The 26,823-nt window shown below is 44.7% G+C and overlaps 1 protein-coding gene across 1 annotated transcript in view; it reads right to left on the bottom strand.

Annotated features, from left to right (window-relative positions):
- The window catches only part of PAPPA (pappalysin 1), a 230,323-nt gene that overhangs the window by 97,893 nt on the left and 105,607 nt on the right, over positions 1 to 26,823 (bottom strand). The window contains exon 9 of the mRNA XM_074362102.1: positions 22,345 to 22,436. Within this exon, the coding sequence (XP_074218203.1) occupies positions 22,345 to 22,436 (92 nt within the window). The remainder of the gene's footprint in view (positions 1 to 22,344; positions 22,437 to 26,823) is intronic.

Raw genomic sequence — 26,823 nt, 5'->3', positions numbered from 1 at the left:
AACTTCTTCAGACTTTGGGATTGATTGTCATTGTTCTAAAACAAACCCCCAAGTGGTTATGAGACAAACATCTTTTTTTTTTTTTTCAATTGATGTATAGTCAGTTTACAATGTTGGCTCAATTTCTGGCGTACAGCATAATAGTTTAGTCATACATATACGTACATATATTCATTTTCATATTCTTCTTCATTATAGGTTACTACAAGATATTGAATATAGTTTCCTGTGTTACACAGTATAAACTTGTTGTTTACCTGTTTTATATATGGTAGTTAGTATCTGCAAATCTCAAACTCCCAATTCATACCTTCCCACCCCTTTCCCCTCCTAGTAATGATAAGTTTGTTTTCTATATCTTCAAACATCTTCATAATACCCATCTGGGAAAAAGAACCCAGTAATTCATTTGCAACCATTTCAGCACTGAATGGGCAACGCATAAGAGGTGCCAAAACTTCCTGGAGATTTTAGGAATGGGGACATAATCATCTCCAGCTAACTCCCAGATGGGAACGGGAAAAGATGATCCATTCATTTGACCAATATTTACTCACTATCTGCTCTGTGTCTGTGCTGATTTCTGGGGCTACACTGATCGATCAGGTCAAGCTCCTTCCCTGCAGGGGGAATCAAGACTGCTTGGGAAAATGAAGGAAGTTTCCTTGAGAAGATGTTTTTCAGGGCAGTGTCTTGGAGGAAGAAAAGGATTTGAGTGCATGGAGGACAGAGTATGACAGATGGATGAGCCTCAGCCAATAGCTGCGTGTACAAACGAGTAACCCGGCTGGCAAGTGAGAGTTAAGGGAATGCAGCGCGTCCTAGAACTGATAAACTGACCCACTGACCTGAGGCCAGGCTGAGGAAGGACTGCAATGCTATGTCCAGGTATTTGAATTTTACCTTTTAGAAATGGGGAGACATTAAAGATTTTTCTGAACAGGAAAACCTGTGTTTTTTACACCCTTAGAGGTGGTAGAGTGTAAGTCTTGATTTTGCTTCTCACATGTGCCATTTACTATTTATTTAGCTTTTGGCAAATAATTTAGAATTTCTAAACTTTGGTTTCCTCATCTAAAAACGGTTGAAGGATTGAGTGTCTATTTTGATGCTCAAAATTTATTTAATAATAAATGCAATTAGGAAACAAGCAAAAATATTTACTTAGCTGCTCCTGTGTGTCAGATGTCATAACAAACTGTAAGCATAGCGTGGTAAACAAATAATCCGTGACCTTTACCAAAGGGAACTTACAGTCCAGTGATCAATGTAGGTAAAGCATTTAATACATAACAGGTGATCAGTAAATGGTCTATGATGGTGACGATCATGATGCTGACGACCCTGGAGCTGAATGCTGTTATTTCACTTTACACTCAGGAAAACTGAGGTTTGTAAAGTTGAAGTAATTTGCTGAAAGCTGTAAAGAAATTTTCCAGTAGAGACAAGGCTAGAACTTTGGTTCTTAAACCCCTAATGCAATGCCTTTTCTACTGTGCCACGCCACCTTATTAGATCGGGTTTTCAGTATGTAATTCTGGCAACAAAATAGTTTGTTATCTTTTACTAAGTTTCAGTATTACTTTGGGGAATGTCTGATTTCACGTTTCACAACAGCCCCATATGGCTAAGTGTAACAAGCCTGAGAAGCTATTGGAGTTACTAAGTCAACAGCTCATTGAGGGAAAAAAAAAAAAAAAAAAAAAAAAAACCTGCAGATGGAGAGATGAGAGTTATAAGTAACAGGAGATGGATTTGGTTTAGGACTCAAGGAGGAAACAAAGAATTTGAATGCACACTTTTCTTAGACAGCCCATCTTTCAAAGGATGGGTCGATTTATCTGTCTTTTTAAACTTCTTGATTATGAAGATGAGTCATTTTTTGAGAAATTAGCATCTGTTTCTATTTCCAGTAGAGGGAATAGGACTGGTATTAGGGTATTCTCTTTTAGTCCAATGATTACTGTTTTTTCAAACACCAGGAAAAAAATGGTATTTTTTAAGTTCAGCTGTTTGTTTAGGGATGGGTCCAACCACAACAAGCTTCATGCCACTAACAATTCATCCAAACAACAACAACAAAAAGAGACCAAAGAATGCACAAGCTTTGTGTCCAAAGAAGAGCTTCTTGGAACAGGGGAAATTGGATGGAGTGCTTAACCCCCGAAGGTTTCTAAAGGGGAAGCTTGCGAGGGGGTGGCGGCTATATTGGCAAATGCTTCCTCTGGAACAGAAATATCTGGACTTTACATTGCCTGTCTTTTAAAGGCTTCATGTCAAACCGGCATTGCTGACCTCATTTAATTCTATGCAAACCAAGGTTTGTTCTAAACCTCCTCAACCAGATCAGCCCATCCAGAGTACAGAAGACAGGGTGGTGAAGGGCTTCTAAAGAACCATGAATCCGCTAACAAGCTTCAGATGCTGATTAGGTCTACTGAATCTGAGAAGCTGAAGTGGGTTTCTGGTTCCTTCAAGGGTTGGCCACATACCAAACTGGGCCAGAAATTCTTTCCTGCATTTCACTGTGACAACTAGGCACCATCTAGCAAACCAAAAGCACTAGGAAAAGAAGAGTGAACCTGGATGCAGTCTCAAATGACCCCTCTGACTCCACGCTTATGGAGAACACCCTTTGGAGGACAGCCTCCACTCTGTCCACTTGCCCCTCCCCACACTCTCATAATGGCTTTCGGTCTTCCCCACTCCAGCAACTTCTCACAAAGCAGCCTATGAGTGATTCATCTAAAACATAAATCTGATCATGCTTGAAATTCTTGATTGACTCCTGCAAGATTCAAGCTCCCCCACCTAGCACTCAAGTCCTTCTGTAGTCTAGCTCCAACCTGCCCATTTATGCTCATCTCCAACCACACCTCCACTCCCAAAACACGGAGTTCCTTCCCAGAACTCACGCCCCAGAGCTCCCTGCCCCCTTACTTCCTCCATCTGAAAGGCTAGTCTCTGCCTTCGACTCTTCCAACAAGATTTAATTCTAGCATCTTCAGCTCCAAGAAATCTCACGTGTCACTCTTTCGTATCACTACTTGTCCAGCACAAACCATTTCCCTCTATTCCCTGAGTCATGGTTCTCTTCTTCCAAACCAGCAAAACAGCGATATTGCCTATGTAAGATTTTTAATTTTAAAAAGTAATACATTTTAAAAATTTTAAAAATAAGTATAACCTCCCTTCACTCCACTTCTTCTTACCATCATGTCTCTTACTTCACATTCCCCTTCCCATGATTCACAGTGAAATTTACTGAGGGTTAATCTAAACTCACATTACCCACTTTCTCTCCTACAGTTCACTCTTCAGTTCTCTCCGCCCTAGACGCTGTACTCACCACTCCACAGGAATCAGACTTGGCAAGGTCACCACTGACCTCAATGTTACTAAAACCAACTACAAGGTCAGAGTCCTGAACCATGTGAAGAAACAGCCCGTTCCTTTCTTCTCGCAGTACATGCCCTTGGATTCCACGACACCATGCTGCCCTAGTCCCTGCTGGCTCTCAGCTCTTCCCACACAGACTCGTTTGCTGTCTTCTGCTTCCCTAACTCTCTGCTAAATGCTGTCAGCTTTCAGGGTGAGGTCTTGGCCCCCCTTTCTTATCTATCTACATTCTCTCATCCAGCCCTAATATTTAAATAAAAAATTTAAAGCATCTATGTGCCAATGGCTCAAACATTTCTTTAGTTATGACCTCTTCTCTGGGTCCCAGCTGCCTGCAATAACATCTCTACTTAAATATCTATTTAAAGTCATCACAAAATCAACATGTCTAATACAGAAATAATAGTTTCTTCCCACATTCCTTTCTTTCCCATCTTAGTAAATGACAACATGGCCCAGAAATGGCCAAACTAAAATCTTCTGAGTCATCTCTCCAATTTTTTTCAGTCTACCTTCCAATACCACATAAAGTCCATGTGCACATCCTGTAGACTCTTTGGTCTCAGGATATTCCAAAAAGATCCACTTTTGCTCCATCACGACCACCCTAATCCAAGCCATCATCACCATTACAATGCATAATTAACCAGTCTCTCTTCCATGTCTGTTTCCCAATCTTCCCTCCTCCAGCAGCAAGCTAGACAGCAATTAATGACATAAATTACATCAGGCCACTCTCCAACCTTAAACTCCTCAGTGGCTTCCCATACGGCATGGAACAAAATCCAAAGACTGCATCGCAGCCAACAAGCCCCCATGTTATCTGACCATCTCCTACTATTCTCCTTCTTGCTCACTACCTTCCATTCATCTCCTCATCCATCCATCCATCCAGACAGCCATCCATTCATCTCCTCATCCATCCATCCATCCATCCAGACAGCCATCCATTCAACAAGGGATCTATTCCTTAAATGAGCCAAACTTGCTACTGTTCCAGAAAACTTGAACTTGCTATTTACTTTACCTGAAATACTTTTTTTTCCTGTTTTTTTTTTTAAACAATCTCTTATTTTCATCATGTAGGGCTCAGTTACTTTCTCAAGTAACAACCCTACCTACTTACAGTAAGCTCACATCTTATTCCTCCACCCACTTAAGGGAGTATGATCTTATTTTATTTCCTTCACAGAATTATTTACTATCTAAAAATAAACTGTATTTATTACAGTTCCCCCCTCTTCCAGAAGCCTTCCTCAAAGTGCACCTCTTTCTTTATGATCAAGAAAACTGCCTCGCCATATTATGTAACTGATATTTAAGAATAAATGAATGAATGAGTGACTGAGTAAGTGAATATGGATAGTTCTTGGATTGTAAGGTTTTTCTGGGCTGGCCCCAATCACTCTTCTACTTGCACCCTTAATTCTTAGGACAATGCCAGTCTCATAGCAGGTACTCATTAAATGATGAATTAACAAAATTCTTCTAGAGTTTCAGAATACCTGTTATTCATTGTATTGAAGAAGTCTCAGACTTGATTTGAATCTATTTCAGTAGATTGTACTATACAAAAATTTTTAATGAAAATATTAATTAGAGTGATATCATATAAATACAAGCACATATTCAGGGAAAAATTCAATTCTATCTAAACCATCCCATAATATTATATTTTTCCCATGAGACATCCTGCCTCACCATCTGTCCTAAATATTGTTTTATTTTCTTTCTTAATTGAATCTGCAAAGAAATAGAATATCTGGATAGAAAAGGTGGTGCATACTAGGCTGAAATTTAATAAAGAGATTTAATGGTCTTATGAATTGGAACTTGAAGATATATTTATATCACCTTGAATTCAGTACAGTTTTTTGAATGGCCTATAAAGACTAAGCAAAGATAGCGATCCTAATAAATGACAATACATTCAATAGAGCAGAATGTTCAAAGCCCTGAATGATTTTTCAGCTAGGTCTCTTTTGGGTTCCAACGCTATATCATATTATGAAAGAGGGGGTAAAATTCAGTATCTCACTGAATGACACAGTGGCCATGAAATAGGACAGGCATTCTAAGCATGGACAGGAGAAAGGGTGACACCTAGGACCCAAAGGCCTTAAAAAGTATGAGCAGGAAATAACAAAATGAGGTTTGTTTTGGGTGATATAAGCTAATAATAAATGCAGGAAAACAATCTGAAGCATTCATATGCAGAGAGTCTGCAAAAAGCAGTTAAAAAAAAAGGTGATGAAAGATAGTCAACTACAAATGGAGTGTCAGTGATTTTAATGTAATCTCATCAGCAGACACCAAAAAGAAAGGGAAAGAGAGGAAGAAAGAGAGAACAAGAGAAAGAGGAAGAAAGAATGAAAGAAAGAAAAAAAAAAAGAGAAAAGAAAAGAAGAAAGAACAGGACACTTTCTCAAGATTGGCAGCCTGATGAAGAGAACTGGCGTCTACAGTGGACGTCCACTAATACAGTCTGTGGCTTTGCACAAGACATTTAGGGAATGGGCTGCAGTTTCCCCTTGTATAGGAGGAAAGAGCTAAATCAAACAGTTCTGGATTCCCCTCATTTGAGTCGTTCCAAAATATATTTGGTTCTTGATTTTTGCATTCTCCCTTTCATCATTAAATCCATTTTTTCAGTCCAAAGATGGAAAAATGTGTTCAGCAAAATTAAAATTGAGAAGGGGGTAGATGAACGCTTCTGAAGAACACAGAAGGGGACTATAACAAAAAGCAGATGGAACAAGGGACCACTGGAAGTCAAAATTTGAAATTCAGCTTTGTCACCAACTTATGTTTGGTACTGGGCAACATACATCATCATTGTGGGTTTTGTTCTTTTTGTCCATTGAAAAAAAAAAAAGACGATATCACTTTTCCTACCCATTACAGAAAGTGGCTGTAATGATCAGATAAAATAGTGTTCTGGAAAATACTCAAACTTGTTATTTCTGCATCTGATTATTAAAATACAATCTAGAACTCATCTCCCAAATTATCACATGGTTTTTCCAACTCATTCAGTCTCAGCTCAAACATCAACTGCCTAGTGAGGCCTTCTCTGACCACGCTAACTTCACTCCAGTCTCTCTCTACCCCACTAGTCTGTTTGATTTTCTACCTCACATTTTATTGCTTCTTCAAAGTTGGCTTGGCTGTTGTGTTCTCTCTAAAATAAAACGTCAACTCCCTGAGATTCCCTCCCACCCTGATCCTTAATTGGTTTGACCAGCCTTGAAGACTGTCCTTCTGCCGTATAGTTGAGATAAGACCAAAAAGATGAGGCCTTCGAGCTACACTTTCCTTTACCTCCAAGTTTAGAAATGTGTTACAGTGCTCTAAAGAGCAAAAGCCCAGTCAACACGCAGTGTTGCACTTAGGTAGGTAGGTTTTCTTTATCTGGCGTGATGGATGGGCCACTCCTCTTTCCCTGGAGAGGATTTTATGTTAATCTGAATCTATATATCCTTTGATTTGTATTGTGGAACTGTATTATGTTTTTATAGAAATGTGTATATGTCTCTCTCTCTCTCTCCTCCCAATAAGGAAAGAAGAGAAGAAGGAAAGAAGAAAAGATGGAAGGAAATATGGAAGAAAGAGAAGGAGGAATGAAGAAAGAAAGGGAAGGAGGGGGATTGGTCTCCCATCTTGAGAGTTAACCTGGAAGATTTGAAAATATCAAACAAAACCACTGCTGTTTCTGATCAGAGATAAAAGATAAGGGTCAGCATAACTATTCATGCTCAAAAAAAGTCCCAAGGAGTAGTGGTCACTCTGAGATCAGTTTCTACCAACTGCAGAAAGCATCTGCCCAAACAGGAACATGAGACTGTGGATTACGTCACTGACAAGACAGCAGATTCCAGAAAAGAGGTCAGAGTTAATTAAGTCTCCTCTGGTCCTAGAGATGGCTGGACAGACCAGTTCTGGACCACTGATGACCTAAGATACAGTCAAGAGAATGGGGCCCAGGGTAGGCACCATCACTAAGCAATGCTCATATTAGGTATGGAGAGGCTTAACCTGCAGGAGAGAAGGCTCAGAGGGGACACAGTAGAAAACTCTTCTAACAAATGACGGTTGGTCTGAAAATGAAATTGGCTACCTTGGATGGGACTGAGTTATTCATGCAACACTTTTCTGACAGAGGCTTGATGACAACTGACAAGGCATAATCTGGTTCCTTACTGCTTCTGCAGCTTTCTCCTTTCTAACGCATTCTGGCTTCAGCTCCAGGCAGGCTGAAGCCGTAGCCACCGCCTGAACGGGCCATATTCCCTCTCACCTCCCCACCTGTGCAGAAGCCCTCCTCAAATTCCCAACACTGCTCTTTCCATGACTAGTCTCCGTGCGTCCTTTACCCATATTTAGCCAGGCACTCTCTGGAAGACCTCCCTGGCAGTCCACCCTAGGAGGGCTCATTGGCCCTCTTCATGTCTTCCCACAGCATCTTCTTACTTCTCCAGTTAGAATGATAGTTACCACGCAGTAAGAGCATCTGCTTAGTGGATGATCCCGGTACATGCCATGCATAATGTCAGATGTCTTTAAATATGCGATGTCATTTAATCCTGCAAGAGCCCTATGTGTTTGGTGCTATTGTTAGAGCAGGCAGATAGCAAGATATGAGCAGAGAAAGGGGGACGCAGGCCAAATGGCAGGAATTGGGCAAAAAGGAGGGGCATGGGGCCAAATGCAGGAGACCATACATCGTGTGAACAACAGGAGTCCCTAGGCAGACAAAAGCAGGAACCTCTGGGCTAATAAGCGATCACACATTTTAGGGAGACAAGTGGCCTGGAGGCCAACAAAGAAAGGTTGGGAAAAGGCAGGAATCTCCAGTGTCAGAATGTAACCTTTCACTCATGATGTCCTCATTTCAATAAAATTAGCCTTGCAGATTATAAGTACCCACCATGCACCAGGGCCATGACACTTCCAATCCAGACTAAATAAGGACAAAAATCCCTCCCTCCCTTCAGGAAGGTGGAGTTGGGATGGAAATCAGGGAATAAGACCCCCAAATCCTTCCCTCCCCAATGAATACTCCACCCATTCATTTTTACACTCTATATAACAAACCTGCCAAAGAAACTCAGCGCCTGAGTCTGCTCACCTGAGCTTGTCCGCTCTCCCCTTGAGAGCATACTACCTATCCCTTAATAAACACCAACTGCACTTTTTTTAACCTCCGTCTCTTCTCTGATTTCTTTCTGCAACGAGACAAGGACCTAACCAACAGCAACACTATTATTATTCCCACTTAACAGACAGGGAAATGGATGCATCCAGAGGCTACAGCACGATTACCTAAGGTTCCCAGGATCAAATCCTGACTAGCAATATTCTAAAATCCACACCCTCCCGCCCACCCAGGCTGCAAGGTTCACGTCTTTTGCGTGGATGTGGACGGTGAGGAGCATCTAATGAGACAAGCTGATCCGATTCTACGATGCTCTGTGATTCTGTGGCACTCGGGGGCTTCAGGGATCTGATGGCGCTGTGGTCACATCCCTGTTCTCTACTAACTAGCTGGGTGTTGTGAGCAGTGCACTTCATCTCTGAGTCCCAGTTTCTTCTTCGGCAGCTGGTGAGATAATGACTCTTCCCAGACGTTAGGAGGATGCAAATGAGAGGCTGTACAGAAGACGCTAGCATGGGGTCCAGCATGAAAAGAGATTCTGTGAAGGATCAGGGGTCTCCCCTTCCCTAAAGGAAGCGATCTGTCTGTGCTGCCTTGTGCCAGCTAAACGGCGCCGGCTCAGTAACTCATGCTTTGGTTAGACCTTTTTAATTTTTCTAAAGGGGAATCTGAGTTTTTGTTGGCAAGTGATTGAACAGGCGTGGGCCCAGCCTCCAGGCCCACAGTCCATTAGGGAATTTACGAAGGGAGATGGGGGACCGTCAACTCAAGTACTCCCTTCAGAGGCAGTACTTACAAAGCCATCAATTTCCTTAACAAAGACCATTGGCTTAAATGCCCCTTAAAGCTGCGTTATTTACACAGTTCTCCACTTCCTTTTGAATTCTCTGCCTGGGGGGCGGCCTACCTGCAGTCCTTCCCAGCTACTAGTTAATTAGGCTCGCTTCCAGAAAGGAAGCTAGTGGAAAGTGGGACTTGGTTTTGAAAAGCAGCTCAATTTAGGGGTTATCAGAGAGTTCGCCAAAGCCACTGGTACTGCCCACCCCTTCTGCTAATGCTCTAAAACATGTGGACCTTGTCAAGGAGTTATGATCACGGTCGGTACTGTGAGATAGAGAAAGGGTTACCATTCCCACCGGCTCTGCTTTGCAGGAAGGTGAAATAAGGCTCAAAGGTGCATTAATTTAGGCAAACATTCCCCAGGTGCTTTCTAGCTCTGTGGCAGAGCAACACTGTAATACTGCCGTTTTATAGATGAGGAAACTAGAGTAACTCCATCCCCTTTTGTGGCAGAACTGTGATTTGAACCAAGCAACGGAGCCTGGTCATGGAACCACCATCCCGAGCTACCCAGACTGAGACGTCTGGCCCGAGATGACAGCTAGGAAGTGGAAAGGCTGTGATTCCAACTGAGGTATGCCTGACTCTAAAAACCAGCAAAGCTCTACCACACTTTGGGGCCTAAAGAAAAATATCATCTCTTAAGAAATATATCCTTACATCCTTCTTTCACTCATTTATTCTAATATTTACTGAGCTGCAAATTAATTTGCCAGGTCCTGGACCAAATCCTGAAAAGTCAGACGAATTAAACTGGGGTGCAGTACCCCAGGAGCTCAGGGACTAGTGAGAGAAGCAAGCAAGCCAGTCCAGACGTGGGAAATGACAGAGAGGGAAGAGTGAAGCATGCTCCCCAAGCTTCTAGTTTAAATGTCTGGTTGGCTAGTGGCACCAGCGGTTGAGATTGAGAAAAACAGGACTTGCAGCAGGTCTGGGGAGAACATGGGAAGCCTTGTGTTAGATGTGTTGAGTCTGAGTGCCTGGGGGGCATCAGATGGAATAATTAGACAGAATCAAGAAAAAGGCCTCAGACTGAAGACAGAGGTTTTGGAGTCTTCAGTTTTGAGTGACGGGCTCAGGGGGAGAATGTAGAACAGAAAGTAAGCCCTTTATGGGACTTTCGGAGAAAGAACATTTAACAGGTAGGCAGAACAAGTCTGTGTAGGGATGGCCGAAGAGGTTAAGGAAAACTGGGAAAACAGTAACATTTCAGAGACTCTGGGAGTTCAGAATTTCAAGAAAGAACCAGGTAAGTTGAGGGAGGAAAAATACTGGAGTATGTCTATTTAATTATACTCTATTAGAATCCCCTTCACAGCCTCCCTGAGGGATGATTCACAATTTTCTGCTTGATCTCTTCCAGGGACAGAGCACTCTCTACTTGTAAGAACTAGATTATTATTTTCAATAACCTTAAGAATCAATATTTAAGGATCTCTTTCTGAAGAACAGGAATTGTCCCAGCAGATCTGGCATCCTCAGTGCCTTAGCATGGCCCTGACGTAAGAGGAGCTCAACAGATGTGTGACGAACAAACCCACAAATTCATGAAAGAATACATCATGGCTGCCCTGTGGAGTAAGGAACATCACTCCCATTTCACAGTTGGAAAAGATGTTTGGGGACCAAGCCTGGAGCAAGAAGTGGTTCCCTTGTGCCACTGGCTCAGGTCAACTGGCTTCTCCTCTCTCTCTCACTCTCCCTCTCTGCCTGGGAGTCCTCTTGGCAGAAGGCACAGAGACACATGGGAAATTCAGGGGGTTGAAGACACCAGTGCAGCCCTCTTGTTGGTAACGAGGCTGAACTCGAGTTAAAATGCGTGGTTTTGGACTCCTGAACTGAGGAACCAGCTCCAGCCAGGACCTATTATGGTCCTGCCAGCGGCAGTTGCAAGTTTAGTTCAAGCTTATGGATAATTTGGGCTGGGTTTCTGACTGGCGTTGAAAGCCAAAATCAGTCTGATTTCTCTTCAGGTCAGTTTGCCAAGAGTACTCTGTGGGCCCCTGAAGAGCATCCCACTAGGGGGAGGCTGGTCTTAAAACACTGCTCCTAGCATGTCCTGCTTCTGCCCAGAAACCACGACTCGCTATAGGATCATGACCACCCACCCAGTCATTTTGTGACTTCCCTGGTAGCTGTTTCCAGACTGGCCTACTCGCAGTACCCACAAAAGAACCCTCATTCTGGATCTTTACAGGATAGAGCCCCTGCACCTGGACTTACTGAGCCCAGCTGTCCAGGAAGCTTTCAAAGACTTACCACCCCACACCAGGGGTTTTCCAGCTCCTCCTGGGGCCCCCTCACATGAATCCCTGCACATCTTTAATGACCACTGCCCTCTGAAGTCCCCCAATGAAGGGCTTTTTCCACTGCATCCTGCCTAGCACAGAGCTTTGTATGCAGCAGTTGCTTAAAACAGACAAAAACTAGTGTGAGATGGGTCGTGTTTGCTTCCGGCTGTCTTTGCAGGACCCCTGTGGCTGCTGCTCCAGGACAGAGAAGGCAACCCTAGGCCTTGTGAGGGGAGCTGCGGACACCCGGCGTACAGTATTTCAGCTTTCTTTCTGGCAAATTAAAATGGAAAATCCAGTCCCTTACAAATTATTGTAATTTCAGATTTGCTTTATCTTAATTTCTCCTTGGTACTTAATCAGTAACAGCCAAGAAAAAGTCGCATTCAGTTTCTCCCTCTGTTAAGTAGTTAATGATCTGTAAACAAACAATTCAGACAGCATTTCTCAAAGAGACCCTCCATTCTTTTTGTCATGTGAAGATTCCCTTTGCACCTTGCATTGTTAACTGTTCTCATTATCTGTTTGCTAGGAGGCTGTTCAGCTCTTGAGAGTGCACATTTTTATATTAGATAATCTTAATGATCAAGAGGTAGCATAAATTAATGGCTCAGCCTGAGGGTTTAAGAGCCAGACTTCTAGGGCTGGAATCCCTTCCAGGGAACCTTGAGTTAAAGTACTTAACATCTCTGTGCTTTTTCCTTATCTACACGGTCAACGCAATTAATCAAAGGAGTTAACAGAGGAAAAGCATTCAATTAATTGATAACGAGCTTTTTCTCCAGTTATGGCTATTGTTTGAGAAGATGAGCTGGAAGAGAAGTGGAAATACATTCATATCTTATCATTCCTGCTTGTTCGGAAGGTGCGGTATTTTGGGGGCGGGCACCGGCTCCTCCGGTTTTGGAGTTGGGCAGATCTTGGTTCTGCCACCTAGTAATTGCCTGCTTTAAACAGGTCATTTCATCTCACTGAGCCTCAGTTTCTTATTGTGTAACGTGGGAGTTACAGCCCCTCCCTCCCTGCAGCCTTGTGAAGATGGACAGAGGAGACAGAAGTGCCGTGTGTGCGGCCGACTGCTGGCGCAGGATGTGACCCTCCAGAAGGTCTGTTTCCTCTTGTGCTGGTTTTCCAGCTCAATAAATATTTATTGAATGGAGGCCACTTTCTCAAAAGTCACTTAAATGCTAGGGACTCTGTGGTGTCATCTGGAAAGTGGAGATGAGAATGCCTGGTTGCCAGGGGTGTTGTGGGTTTGAAATGAGACCACGTGGTAGGTTCCTAATGAACGCCAGAGTGCCCCCTTCCCCAGCCCAGGGAGGAGCCAGGATGCTGCCTGGAGCTTGAGGCAGGAAACTGTCCGAGTCCCTCTGGCCACTCTTGTCTGCTTCGAAGCACCACTTGATTCAGCGCCTCAGACAATGCCTGGCTCTAGCTGGATGCTAGGAGCACAGGGGTGGACACGATGACTTCTTTCAAGGGTGAGGGAAAATGACGTGTAAACCAACCAACAAACAAAAAGCGAGGAGTGAATACAATTACAGCTGCGCTGCTATAGGCCGAAGGCGAGATAGATGAGGTGACAGCCTCACCCCTCTCTCTCTCATCTGCCCTGACCTCCCTAATTGGCTGTTCTTTCACCCGCTGATAGACTCATCCATCCATGCCAGCAGCTGGTCAGCAACTTTTCCTGTAGGAAGGCAGATAGTAAATATTTTGGATTTTGTAGGCCATACAAGGTCTCTGGGAACTACTCCACTCTGTCTTTGCAAATATCTAAACCAAGGGGTACAGGTGTGTTTCAGTCCAACCTGATCTGCCCAACACGCAGTATGTCATGTTTGGCCAGGGGTAGTAGTTTTCTGACCCCTGACCTAGGCGAGCCTGCCCTAGCCTCCTGTGCCCAGGGCAGGACTTGGCCCCGAGTATAGATGGTGCACGCAGGACTCGCCTTCTCCTCCTTTCATGCCAGAAGCAGCAGCCTCCCCATGGTCCTGAGGGCCTGCGGGATTAGAGCCTGCGGGTCCAGCCTCTTCTTTCTTCCTCCTTCACTACTACCCGGCCATGCTGACTTTCTTCCACCTTCTCAAAAGCTCCTTCCTGCCTCGAGGATTTAATAGTCTGAACTTGTTGCAATCCTCACTCTGTTACCCTGCTCCCCATCTCCCTCATTTGTCCACTTCCCATTCAACCTTCAAGTCTCAGCTTAAATGCTGTGTTCCGAGGAGGCCTCTCCTGGCCCTTCAGTGTGAAGGAGGTCCTTCACTTACGCACCTTCATGGATTTCCACTCAGTGGTATCTACAACAATCACATTTAAATAATTACTTATGTCATTTCCCTGGCCTCCCTGGCCTTCCCCGTTCAGTACTATTTCCTTTGCAATTAGCACAGTGCTCAGCACAAAGCAGGCGTGGATAAACGTGTGGACCGACAGAAAGGTGGGACCCAGCAGCCAGCGCGCACCATCCTGTGCCTGGTTCTGACGGCACATGCTAGAGCACACAGCCGACTTAGAGCAGTGGGGTTTCGCATAGTCCTGACTGCCCATCCATCACTTTATTTTAAGCACATTACTTCTCTGTCCAAAAAGAAAAGAAGGATACAATTAGGCCTATATCCCTCACTTGCTTAATATTTCAATTTCCCCCAGGGCACTCCCTTCAAGTGGAGATCACAGCTCATGAATATTAAATATCTTTCCCAGCCCAACACGGTCCCCAGGAAAGAGCAGAGAGCCAGGAGCTAGGAAAGGCCCCTGCCCCCAGGCCTCTCACCTCTCCTGGGCTGCTTCGGTCTTGATTGCACAGATGCACAGCAAGGCACATATACGTGCAGGCAGGTTTCTGGTCACTTTAAATGTCACAAAGAAGCCCTTGTTCTTGGCTACCCAGATTTCACCTGCCTTGGTCTCAGGCTGCATTTAAAATGCACACATCAAAGTTGAATCTTGATTCCTTGAATTCAGGCAAGCTCCAAGTCCTTTTGAGCCCCACCCCTCCCTGAGAGTCAGGAGGCTGACTGAGGCTGAAGATGAGAACTCCTCCCTCTGGCACCAGAGGCCATCCTGTTTCTTTTCATTCCTGACTGGCCCCTCTGTGGGGTAGGCCTCCGGGGCTTCCAAAGGAGGTGGTAAGCCGTGGTCTGAGGCTGGATGGCAAGCTTGATCCTAAGCTGTGCTGACTCAAGGGTGTTTGAATGTGTCCATCAGACCTCCCCGTTGAGGACTTCAGATCTTCAGGCTGCCTTCCGCCCCATCGCTTCCCTTCCCTGTGCCTTTGTCCCCTCTGTGACCCTCTCTGACCCTCCGGGTTAAAGGAATTCCTTTCTCCTCCCCAAGCCCTCATTGCTTTTAAAATGCACAGTTTAAAAACAATAATGATCTGGGATTTAAATTCTGGAAGTCAGGGCTGAAAGGGCCTGGGGAGCTCATCCACTACCCCCATGACTTTACAGCCGAGGAGACTGAGATCAAGGGGCCTCAGCCACTTATGATGGTAGGATCCAGGCAGGACCATTTTCCCCAGGGGCGGATCGGTGGCCTTTGCATCCCTCACCATCGAGATGGGAAGTGAGGAAGGGGAAGATGAAGTGGCATGAACTGACATTCTTGGGTATCTACTAACTGCCATGCACTGTGCTCGATACTCTACGGATGCTATTTCCATCCTCCTCTAAACAGAACTCTGTTATAATTACGTCCATTTCCCAGAAGAGAAGACTGAGACTCAGAGAGAGGATGGGAGATACCCAAGATGACCCAGGTAGCAATTACAACCACTAGATCTTTGAACTCAGGCTCCTCAGTCACCAACACATATTGCCATGACAATGGGAAAAAGCGTCAAACTTCTCCTAGGCTAGAAAACAATGGGATTACTGCCAATAAGAGTGTGGGCTGTTAAAAACAAAAATATAGCTCCAAACACAAAATGGCCCTATGTTGAGGGCATGGCCTCTGTGCCGTGGAATGTATATAGAGGGATGATAACTGAAAATGATCGTTTTCATGACTTATGAAAAAGGCATAGAAAGGACATTTGCAATCACTAATGTTTCCTGCTGTGAGTCAATGGCACTAAGGCAGAAATAGTGTAAAACAGAGGCTCTCTACTGCTTTGTGTGTGTGTGTTTGGGGGGGTGTTCATGTGGATACTGGACATGGACTTTAGAAGCAGGCGGATGGGATTGAAGGTCTTCCCCGATTTACCTGACTATGACTTAGGGCAATTTACCTAAAATCTCAGTGCCTCCGTTTCCTCATCCGCAAAATGGGCACTCTTTTTTTTTTTTTTTTAATTTTGTTTTCTACTGACGTGCAGTTGATTTCCAGTGTTAGTTTCAGGTACAGAGCAAAGCAATATAGTTATACATACACATACTTAGATATATTTTTTTCAGGTTCTTTTAAAATGGGCACCCTTATCCTGACTAAACGGAGTTGACAGAAGGGTAAATGAAATCATTTGAAAAAAGGGTTCTTCGCGTAGAAGATGGTAGGCTGGGTGCCTAATAAGTGAAATAACTTCACAGTTTAGTGTGCAGACTGCTTAGGTACCAGGAATCCCATCTCTGCTATTTCTAGTTGTGTGACCTTGGGCAAGTTACTTAACCTCTCTGAACCTCAGTTTCTTTTCTCTACAAAACTGGGATAACACTATTTATTTCATAGAGTTTCTGGGAGGATTGATATAACTTCCAAATTAATGAAATTAGCAGCAGTAATAGTAGCAGCATTACTCAACACATATATAACCCTACAACGGTTAACCCACTGTTTTAAAAAGCTTTCCATGCACAACCTCTTTTCATCTTCAAAACAGCTGTGAGATGCAGGAACTATTACTAACCCATTTTACCGATGAGAAAAACTGAGGCACAGATAAAACGTATTTGGGCCTGGCTTTTCACCCCAAATCCATGTTCTTAATCCCTATGCCATGTGTCATTATTTGAGTACTAAAGAAGCCACCCATTCTACCCGACAGATCATCACCATCATCATCTTCACCACCACTCGCATGATTCCTACTAACATTTCCCCTGTCTCTGAATCACGAGAAGCTTCATTTCAAGAAAGTGTTTTGGTGAAAGGTACTATGTTTTCCACAGAGGGAGTCCTGAAGGACTATGTACAGCCAGGAGAAGTTTTGTTTTCTTTTTTTCATATTTCAATTTTTCTGTAAGGTGAGAGGTGGGTCATGTATTATGATTTCACGTTGTTAGAAAGAAAATAGTAATAAACGCCAACTCCCATTCTTCCTCCCCTCCCACTCCCCCTCCCCTACCAAACGCTGGTTTCCTTTTTAGTCATTGTTGTTCTAAAGTCTCATCAGAACATCCACCAAGAAGACAAAGCGATTCATCTTCTTGTTTTCCTTTCTCGCCTTGGCTAGGAGCAGGCCAGGGCGGCCTGACAGAGGGGCCACAGGCTCCGTGACCCCCGCCCCTCCCAGTGACTGGTGGGGAAGTGGACTGATCCCTCCTCCTCCCCCTTATCTGCGCACAGATAATTGAGTTACTGGCCCTGGCTCTAGGATGGGGGCTGGAGATGCCTCCTTGGATGGGAGACAAAGTCCTGCTAATGGCAGGGGATGAGGGAGACGGGGGCAGCAGGGAGGGAGCGAGAAAGAGAGACAGGCAGGGAGTGCCTGTGTGTGTCTGGGAAGACAACGTGGGGGTCCTTTCGCTTTGTTTTCCTAACTATTTATCAGTATCAAGCAGGATTTGAAACCCCAAAGCCTTTAAACGGATGTTTGACAAATCGAGGATTCCTCCCTGTTGGACGGGGAAAGAAGCCTTAGGGCCCTCAGACCGATCATTCTCCTTTCACAAGGAGAGAAACTGAGGCTCCGAGATGCAAAGCTGCAACCCAGGCTCTCACGGACCCAGCTATCCTGGAGGACCCAGCGCGCTAAATCAACAGCAGGAGGAGTCCTCCACAGTCACATCTCCTAATGGATGAAACGTCATCTCCGAAGGTAGCACATTTCCAGCACCCGCTCAAGATATATGACTAAGTATAACCCCTTCTGGGGATGCTTCCCATTTTGTCTGACTAATTTGACCATTACCTTCCCTCCTTCAGCTTTTATCAGCAGCCTGTCTGTAGTTTATGACTCAGTGCTTTAGAAACAGGATTCCCAACGCTGCGAACAATGCCTCCAGCCAGAGCCTGGTGGGACGGGGTGGGGGGCGTTATCATCTTACTGATACTGCACTTTTTTTAACTGAAACCTCAGGCCTGGTGTATGTTACGTTTTAAAAAGAGGGGGAAAGGACAAGATAATTTCCCCTTTGTCGGGGACATGGCCTCGTTGCCTAAGAGGTCTTGTGGGTGGTGTTCCTTTTAACAAGCAACTTATTATGTGCTGGGGGATGAGGGCGCTGGGGGCAGGAAAGTAGGAAGGGGAAGTCCCAGGGTGTTGCATAATAACACATTGGCACCTTGGGAATACTTCCGGATGTGTGGGCCTCTGAAAAGTGAATGGGAATGCCACCATAAATCTGTCACCCACCCTCACACTGGCGTTAGCAAAGCCAGGGAAAACAGCAGCCCGACTAAATGGTTGGTGACCAGAGATAAAAAAGAAGAAGGAAGGAAGGAAGGAAAGAAGGAAGGAAGGAAGGAAGGAAGGAATTCAGATGGAGACACAGAATTGCAGAGCAGAAAAAGCAGAGGCTTTCTACTTAGGCTGGAGATGGGATCACACCTCTGTGAGCTGCGTGACCTTGGGCAAGAATCATAGTAAGTCTCAGACCGCTCATCTAGACTCAAAAGCTCTCATTTAGGCTCACACTGAGCAAGGTGTGTGACATAGGGCATGCCACCTGGTGGGTATCCATGCATGGTGGTTGCTGGAGATACTGACCAGCCCCACGACCCCGACACACCCACACCCACTGAGGAAAGCAGTGCTGGATGTGCATGAAGCACATCCACCTTGCTGGGAATGGGGCGAAACCTCACAGGATGACGGCAATCTTCACTCAGGATTAATAAGGGACAGTCAACAGAAACCAACTTCGGCCAAATTAAGCAAAACAAGCAAACAAACAAATCTACTCAAAGAGTATCAGATACTTATGGAAAACTCCCTGGGAGGGATGCAGAGTGTTTTGAAGCCCGATTCCAAGCTCAAGATTAGGCCCCGAGACTGGTCTTGGGTAGACATCTCAGAGCTGTGGCGACACATTTCAGTACTAACGCTGCATGGTGTCGTTGGTACTCTGCAAACACAACACCGTCTTTATCAAAATGATTTCTGCAGGGTCCCTGTGTCTTCTGATTCAGTCTTGGGTTGGTGTGTCTGATTAGGGGTCGGAGGGGAGTGCAGGTCAGGTGCCCACACTCAGCAAAGAGGGACTGGGAGAAGGAGGTGCTCGCATTGTCACTTTCTGCAGTGGGTTCAGCCCTGCCTCACTGTCATTACAACAAGGAGAGTTCTTTCCTAAATCTAGAAAAGGGATTCAGAGTAACTGTCCACAAACAGTGGTAAATGTCTTCCACAGTGAAGTCTCAGAACTGTTACCATTTTCCGGACGAGAACACTGAAGCTCAGCCAAGGTCATGTGTCTAAGCCATGGTATGAACCCAAGTCAGTCTCAGTCAAGCCTGCTCTCTTGGCCGCCATCTTGACCACTGTCTTGACACATGGAATAATGAGAACAAGATCCACCCTAGCAAAGCCTCCCACACTCCAGCCCCATTTCTCTGACTCATAAAAGCTGGATCTGCTGGGAGCCACAGAGTCACTGTCTATTTTTTAGCAGTTCTTCTTAGAGGAAGATGTTTTTTCTAGACTCAAAGCCATGGAGTTTGTCCTTGGAATGCAGTTCCTAGGAGCTGGGATCTCTGGACAGACCCCTTCCTTCCTGGAATGTCCTGCATCTCTGTGAGTCTCAATAATGGAATTCTAAATGGTGAGGTTGGGGGGGGGGTGCATAGCTGAGGTCTTTCCTCTTAATGCAACCACACTCAACACACAGGGGGAACAGAGAGCCTTCCCTGGACACCATCCACACCACTGACAGTTTTGTATTCCATTCCATTAATTCATTGCGTGAATTATTCCACAGCAGTTATGTCCCCAAAGCCCTACAAGACCAAGAGCTGTCTTTTTAAATTTTTTATTTTTTTTTTTTTTGCAGGAAGCTCACCGCAGTAAGCTCTGGAGTCAGACTCTCTGGGTTTAAGTCCCAGTTCTGCCACTTAACTGCATATCCTCAGTTCACCTCCCCATGTCCCAGTTCCCTTTTTTGCAAAAGCAGGGCAATAAAAGAGTCATTATGAGGATGAGAGTTTATAAATGTGCTCGGCATATAATAGGTGTTCAATGATCAGAGAACGACGGTACACAAGTGGATCCACGAGGCTCCAGGTCTCACCCTCTTGGTAACTCTCTCGTCTTTACTCCTCTCAACACAGCTTGAAAATCACAATCTACTCTGGTCGTTTTGGCCAGAGTATACGTGGGGAAGCAATGTCCAAGGAGGTAAAGCAAGGCAGGACTGGACTCAGAGTCCAGCTCTATTTCTTCTTTTTTTTTGGGGGGGGGGGTAATTCGGTCTATTTATTTACTCATGTATTTTTAACAGATGTACTCAGTGCTCCTTCTGAGTCTCCCAAGCCCCATCACTGTATGCATAAAATTCAGTTATTTTTCTAAGAAATGGTGAATCATGTCATCATCTTCACCTCCTCTTTGCACTAGGCTCCAGCAACCTAAAGTATCAAAGGTGGACCGGCAAACGTTGTCTGTAAAGGCCCAGACAGTAAGTATTTTAGGTTCTTTGGCCCAAAGGGCCTCTGCTGCAACCACTCAATTCTATGGTTGTAGGAAAAAACAAAAACAAAAAAACAGCCACAGATAAGAAGACATGGGTGTGCTCTGTTTCAGAAAACTGCATTTCTAAATATAGGCGGCAGGCCAGTTCTGGCCTGGTTCTGGATGATAATTTGCAGACCTGTTCCATGGATGGTACCATGTCTTAACTTCACTGCCTCCCATTTTCGTCCTAGAAGCATTTAAGTCACATGTCATCCTAGTGCCGTAAGATAGACGTTTTCCCGGAAAGACGTGAGAATAATGTTGGGTGTCATGAGGATGAAGCAAAGGTGAGAGCTGATTCAAATAGAGCCCACGATTATGAGAAATAGCCACATACCTTGGAAATCACACAACAGAAGTACAGGTAAGGCTCTTAGGAGCACGTAACCCAATCCTTAGTTTCCATTTATAGGAGATAAACTGAGGCCCAGACTAGGGAGGTGACTTGTTCAGCTTCATGCAGTTAGTTCTAAGTAGAGCTGGGACCAGAGCTGGGTCTCCCTAAATTTAGTCCAAGGCCCTTTCCACTATACCACTAGGATAGTATCAAGCTCTTATTATAGATCATAGTCAAATCAACAGAGGAGAGGGGAAAAAAAAAACCCAACATCCGCACTTTTAAAATCCATGGCCCTGCCTGGAAACTCTCCCATCCTTCCTCCCTCCACGTCTTCCTTTCTTCCACCCACAAACAGTTGTGGGACACCTCTATCGTGTTGCTCAGCCCCACTTGGTGCCAAGGAGATAGTAGGTGCTCAGTAAATGTGTTTGAGACTGGAATAAAAAGTAAAAGATACATAGTAAAGACCTCACCGAGCTCCCAACATACCAGAAGAAAGGTCTAAAAGCTCCCCTGTCACGTGCTGCAAATATGAGGACCCGATGGCATTCCCCCTCCTTTAGTCCTCCTAGAAAACTGCCTTTCAGTGAGAAATCTTCCCATCAACGTTTTCATCCCTTCCTTAGATGGAGCACCTCTGTCTTTTGTACTTGCAAATGAATTGTGATTAGTTTTCACCTCCAGCCCAGGGGATTAGCTGGGGGACCTTTGATCTTCAGGTATCGATTTGCATCTTAAAGGAAGTGTGATCTCATCTGGGCCAGCTCAAAATTCCATCCCTGCCCCCCAACCCCGTCTGTTTACCAGCCCCAGGCTGACCAGGGCCTCCCAAGTGGGGCTAAAACAACCAGATCAGTCAGGCTCCTAGGGAAGGCAGAGGAAAACACATTTCCCATCTGACTCCGTGAAGGTGGGAAAAGGACATTTGCTTTCTAAACACAGGCTGGTCTGCGATTCCTCTTCCCTCCAGTCGGAGAGACGGCCCCTGGATCCTGGCTAGAGGTTGTGCAGCAAAATGAGCTGAGCTTGTGGGTGCAAGTCAGACAAAATCAGGTTCAAGTCTGTCTTCAGTCACTTCTAACCTGTATGACTCTGGACACGTTTTACAATCTCTCTGGGTTTTCCTTTTTCTCATCTCTAAAGTAAGAACAAAAGACTTATGAATCTATAATGATAATTGTCCTGGACAGGTGGCGTACAGAAGCGCAATGATGCACATAAGATAAAGCTAGACCAAAACAGTTAACACCAGCATCATCCATGGGAACGTAAGCTCCCTGAGGGCGTGGGTACCTGCAGTTTGTTTGAGTCCACTGTTGCATTCACTAGTCCCCAAAACAGTGCCACACCCCCAAGGAGGCACTCAGTAAACACTCTGTAACATAAAGGAGTGAGTCATCATTTAGTTGTAACTACTGTGTTATTGTAATTGTAATTGACTGCACTGTCCTCGCCTCCAGCCAGGCCCAGAGGAAGGACAAAGACTCACCGATGCAATTGAAGGACACTTCCCTTCGGCAGAAAAGGGAGCAGCCGTCCCCACTGACCTTATTCATGTCATCGCATTCTTCACCTTGGCTTCTGCAGGGTGGGTAGAGAAGGGAAATTTGTCAGATCAGCTTCAGAACCACAGCTGGACACGGAAAAGTTCCTCTCCGGGGCCCTGAACTTTCCAGTGACACCTCAAGCAAGTCCCCTTCCCTGTCTGAGTTTCTGTTTCTTCATCTTCAAAATGAGATGCACACAACGTGTAAATTTGTGACATCCTATTACATTCTGCCTTACTGTGTGTTTCTGGTGACAAAGCAGAACTCCTGCCTCAAACTGATTCTCTGAGATCTCCCCAGTTAAGTCAGCTGGTCAGACGGGAGTAAGAAAAGGACGAACGAACGAACAAATGGATGTACAGATCTTGCTCCACTGCGCCTGGGAAATCTCACGCCCGCCCTAGAATGGAGGATTTGAAGGAAATCTTGGAGTCTCTAAAATGTAAACGCTGTTCTTCCTGTGCCCGGCCTCAGCCTCTTCCCCGTCCCCCCAGTACACTCCAAGGTAAAATTTTTTTCCATACATATGCTCAAGTGTGGTCTTCCTTAGATCAGAGAATGTTGCCTTCTCCATTGGGTGTGTCATTTCATGGTACCAAGAACCCTAAAGTCTTCGTATTATTCCCCTAGGAAATAAAAATGCCTCCTCTTGTTTCTTTAGGAATTATTTCCATCACCTAAGGATGATTCTGCAGAAGTTAGGATGGGCAGACAATGAGCAATGGTCTCTGAATCGGACCTAGAAGAGGAGGAGGAGTAATGACTGAAAGATTGGATGGGTTGCCCCTTCCTGGAAAATTTCCATCCTTCTTGAAACAGAAACTTGGGGTTAGACCCCCACGTTCTGAACTAGCTGAGTGATCTCAGATGAGTCCCTTGATCTCCCTCTGATCTTTCTACCTTTGACAGTTTAAATCAATTAAAATGAAAAATGATCTGACTTTCCATTCCTTAGTCATGGTAACCACACTTCAAGTCCTCAGCAGCTGGATGTAGCCAGTGGGAACTATGTGGGACAGCACAGAAGCTACTTCCATTATTGCAGAGAAATCCATTGGACAGTGTGATCTGAGATGTTGCATCTCAGTTTTCTCATGGGTTAACATGGAGATAATTGTACCTACTCCTTAGAGTTGGTGCAAGAGTGGAATGTAACTTAACGTGGCTGACACGGTGTGTGACATAGAGTAGATGGTCAGGGAGGGACAGCTCCCATTCCCACTTTGTGCTGGGAGGTCTCTGCAGAGTGTGTGGCAGTCGTCCCTCCTTCCCCAGAGACCAGCTGGGACCTGTCACAGCATGGAAGAGGCCTCAGGCTTTGCCTTTCACGCAGGCAATTAACACTGGGAAATGTTTGTTGCTGTTAGGAGGTGTCAGAGCAGCAGGATGGTGCCTTGCGATCAATCCTTATGATGACTAGGACATTGCATGGATCTCTGAAGAGCCACCCAAGTTCTCTTCTGTCTGCAAACCTATGAGCAAAGAATTCTATCTTCCGAGCTGGGCCAAAATTTCCAGTCTCTGCCAGCAAATCTTGCACAGTGGAAACTGGTGACGGCCTTGTGCTTCTTAGCTATTTCATGGGTTATCTGGGGAGAGGTTTTTTTTCTTTTTTTTTAACCTGGGCTGGTTTCCCTAAGCCACAGAGAACACTTCTAAACCCGCCTTCCCTCACCACCCAAACAGTATGTTCTATTGGTTTAAGCAAAACATTAGGGTCACCACAAATATCTTCTAGGCATGACAGATAGACAGGTTCTGAGAAACCTTCTTTGACCTCCCAGGCTGGAGTGGGTGGCCATCTTCTCGGAGTCCAAAGACAAGGGGCTCCATCTATCACAGCGCTTGTCAAACTGACTGCCTTCGCCTGTTACTTGAGAGCCCCATCCCAGGATTTAAGATGCCAAAGGATGTGACAGTCTTTGTCATCCTAGCATCCTGACGCCTGGCACAGTGTCTGGGACAGAGAAGACAGCACGTAGCTACTCCTTCGCTTGTTGGTTTTGCAGGGCTGTCGGCCACACAGCAAGGCAATGGCAAATCCAGATGAGAACCTGGGCCCTGGGCTCACATCTTGGCTCTGCTCCTAACTGGGTCTGCAAGCTTCGGAAAACCATTTTAGTCTTTGTGCACAAGTTGCCTCTTTCATAAAGTATGGTAATAAGACCTATCTCGTATGGTTGTTGGAAGGACCCAGGGAGATACTAATGTAGCACAGTGCCTCCTGCCTAGTAGAGGCTCAATAAATATTTATACTTATCATTATTATAACCTTCATCCAGTGCTTTCATCCATCAGGGGCCTCACTGTTGAGTCTCTCTGTATTTCTTTGTAAATTCCTTTGCATGTATACAGCAAATTAGTCAATGTATCATCCTCTGAAAATCCAATTAGCAAAGATGACATTCCTTCTCCCCCTCAAAGTTTATTTTGCTTTTTTTGTTTGTTTTGCTTTGCTTTGCTTTGTTTTTGCTTAGGGAACCATCCATAAGCTGCATTCAGTTTTCTACAAAGTGTGCCAACTACTATTTGGTACCTATAACTTAACAAGTATTTGATGTCTATGAAGGATACTAATTCTAGGTAAAAAATACTAAAGGAAAAAAAAAACCTTTGTTAAGAATACTATTTACGTTAATAACAATAGTAATAATTTCAGGCCAGTGAGAAGAATGATACTATTCGCAGTGTTTCACCAGTGTATCTATACCTGACTCCAAAATGGATAGACTGAATTGCAGATCTGGTTCTACACCTAGAGAGTTTCTTCTTTTATTCCTTGTGCTAAGTTAGAAAATCCCAGATCACAGTGAGGAGTTGCCAGCAGTGACCACGAGTGTTTCCTGGACATTCTGGACAGGCAGCTCAGTCTTGGACCCGCAAATGATGGGGCACTTTCCCGGGAGGACTTCTTGCTCGGTTGCTCAGTGTTTCATCAGACAACAGCCTCATCGAGAGCTAGAAGTCGATGTCTTAATGTGGGAGAGAACAGTGACCGTCTTCCCTTTCCTTGATTTAGTTACATTAAGCCCTGAAAACCGTATCTTCATGTTTGGTTATTGCATTTGGATGAAGATCTTAAAGACACACAACAGCACGCCATCAATTCCATTCTCTGACAAGTGAGGAGCTTTATCTTCCACGTTTGAGGAGTCATGTTCTTGGCAATCAGGTGGTTTGCACCATAACTCAACACTTAAAAATCTTTATATTATCTCCTCAGTAGTAACATCTTGATAATTCAGCATGGAAATTATAGCTGCAGGACATTCAAGAGACGATTATATACCCCTGAGATAACATCACTTCAGCAAGCCACTTGAAACCGTGTAAATAATCCTTACTGGCTTTATCAGTGTCAACGTTAAAAAAAAAAATGTCATTCCTTATTTCAAAAACTTGACTTAGTACCTTTCTCGTAACAGCCCGTATATTTTAGCGTGCGTGGGGGAGCAGAATCTTGCACACGCCACTCCCTTTTGACACAGCAAGCTGAGATGTTACTCACTGGCCCTCGTCGGATCATAGACGCAACACCCACTTTTCCCTTCAGCGCTAAGTCATGATCCGAAAGCAAACTGCTGGCCAATAACCGATGTCCGTGTGGATGGGTATCCGTGTACACGCTCTTCCCTTGCACGAATGTGTCGTCCTTGCTGTGTCCCGGCTGGGCCTCTCACCCCATAGCAAGTTTCCAGTTCATAGGACACACCACAGAATCATCAGGACCAAGTTAAACGGCACTTGCCCTCCAGTGCTGGTGCCAGTGATGAACTAGAAGAAACAGCCATCGAATCCTGCTCTTTTACATGCATACTACACCTACGAGCGGATTCACGTTCTGTACGTCAGTGCTTTCATCCATCCGGGGAACGGATTCTCCTGACAGTGCCCCGCCCCCTGCAGTGAGAGTCACTGCAATGCCGTGTTGCACAGAGACTACGGGACACCCAACAGTGTCATTTAATGAAGGGATTTTGCCTGTAGCTTGTTGTATCACCTACATACACGATGTTTATCGTCAAATCTGCCAATAGTTTTAAAAGTCCCTTAGCAATAGTGTGACCTGTGACTGTGTTAGCAATAAGGAACACAATTTTAGTAATAAGGAACTGTGTGTGATTTTTGGTCACTTTTTCATCTCTAGGGACAAAACTATTCAATCCAGTGCCAGAAAACATTGGTGTTGATTCTGGAGGAAAAAAAATTAAGAGGTTTACTACTTTTTTTTTTTAAAACAATGCAAAAGCCTTGATGGCTTCTTGCCACTATTTCTCAGTTTCCTAACATCTTGCCCAGTGGACAAGGGGATAAATGAACTCATGATCCAATAAAATTCATTTTTCAGACACACAGCTTTATATTTTCTAATCATGCATTTCCCTTTTTGTCTGTTTGTGTGGAATCTTTACACTGACTAT

This window comes from Camelus bactrianus, chromosome 4 (assembly GCF_048773025.1).
Source record: "Camelus bactrianus isolate YW-2024 breed Bactrian camel chromosome 4, ASM4877302v1, whole genome shotgun sequence".
Lineage (NCBI taxonomy): Eukaryota > Metazoa > Chordata > Mammalia > Artiodactyla > Camelidae > Camelus > Camelus bactrianus.
The sequence above is the reverse complement of the archived record's forward strand: the minus strand, read 5'-3'. Positions and strand labels throughout refer to the sequence as shown.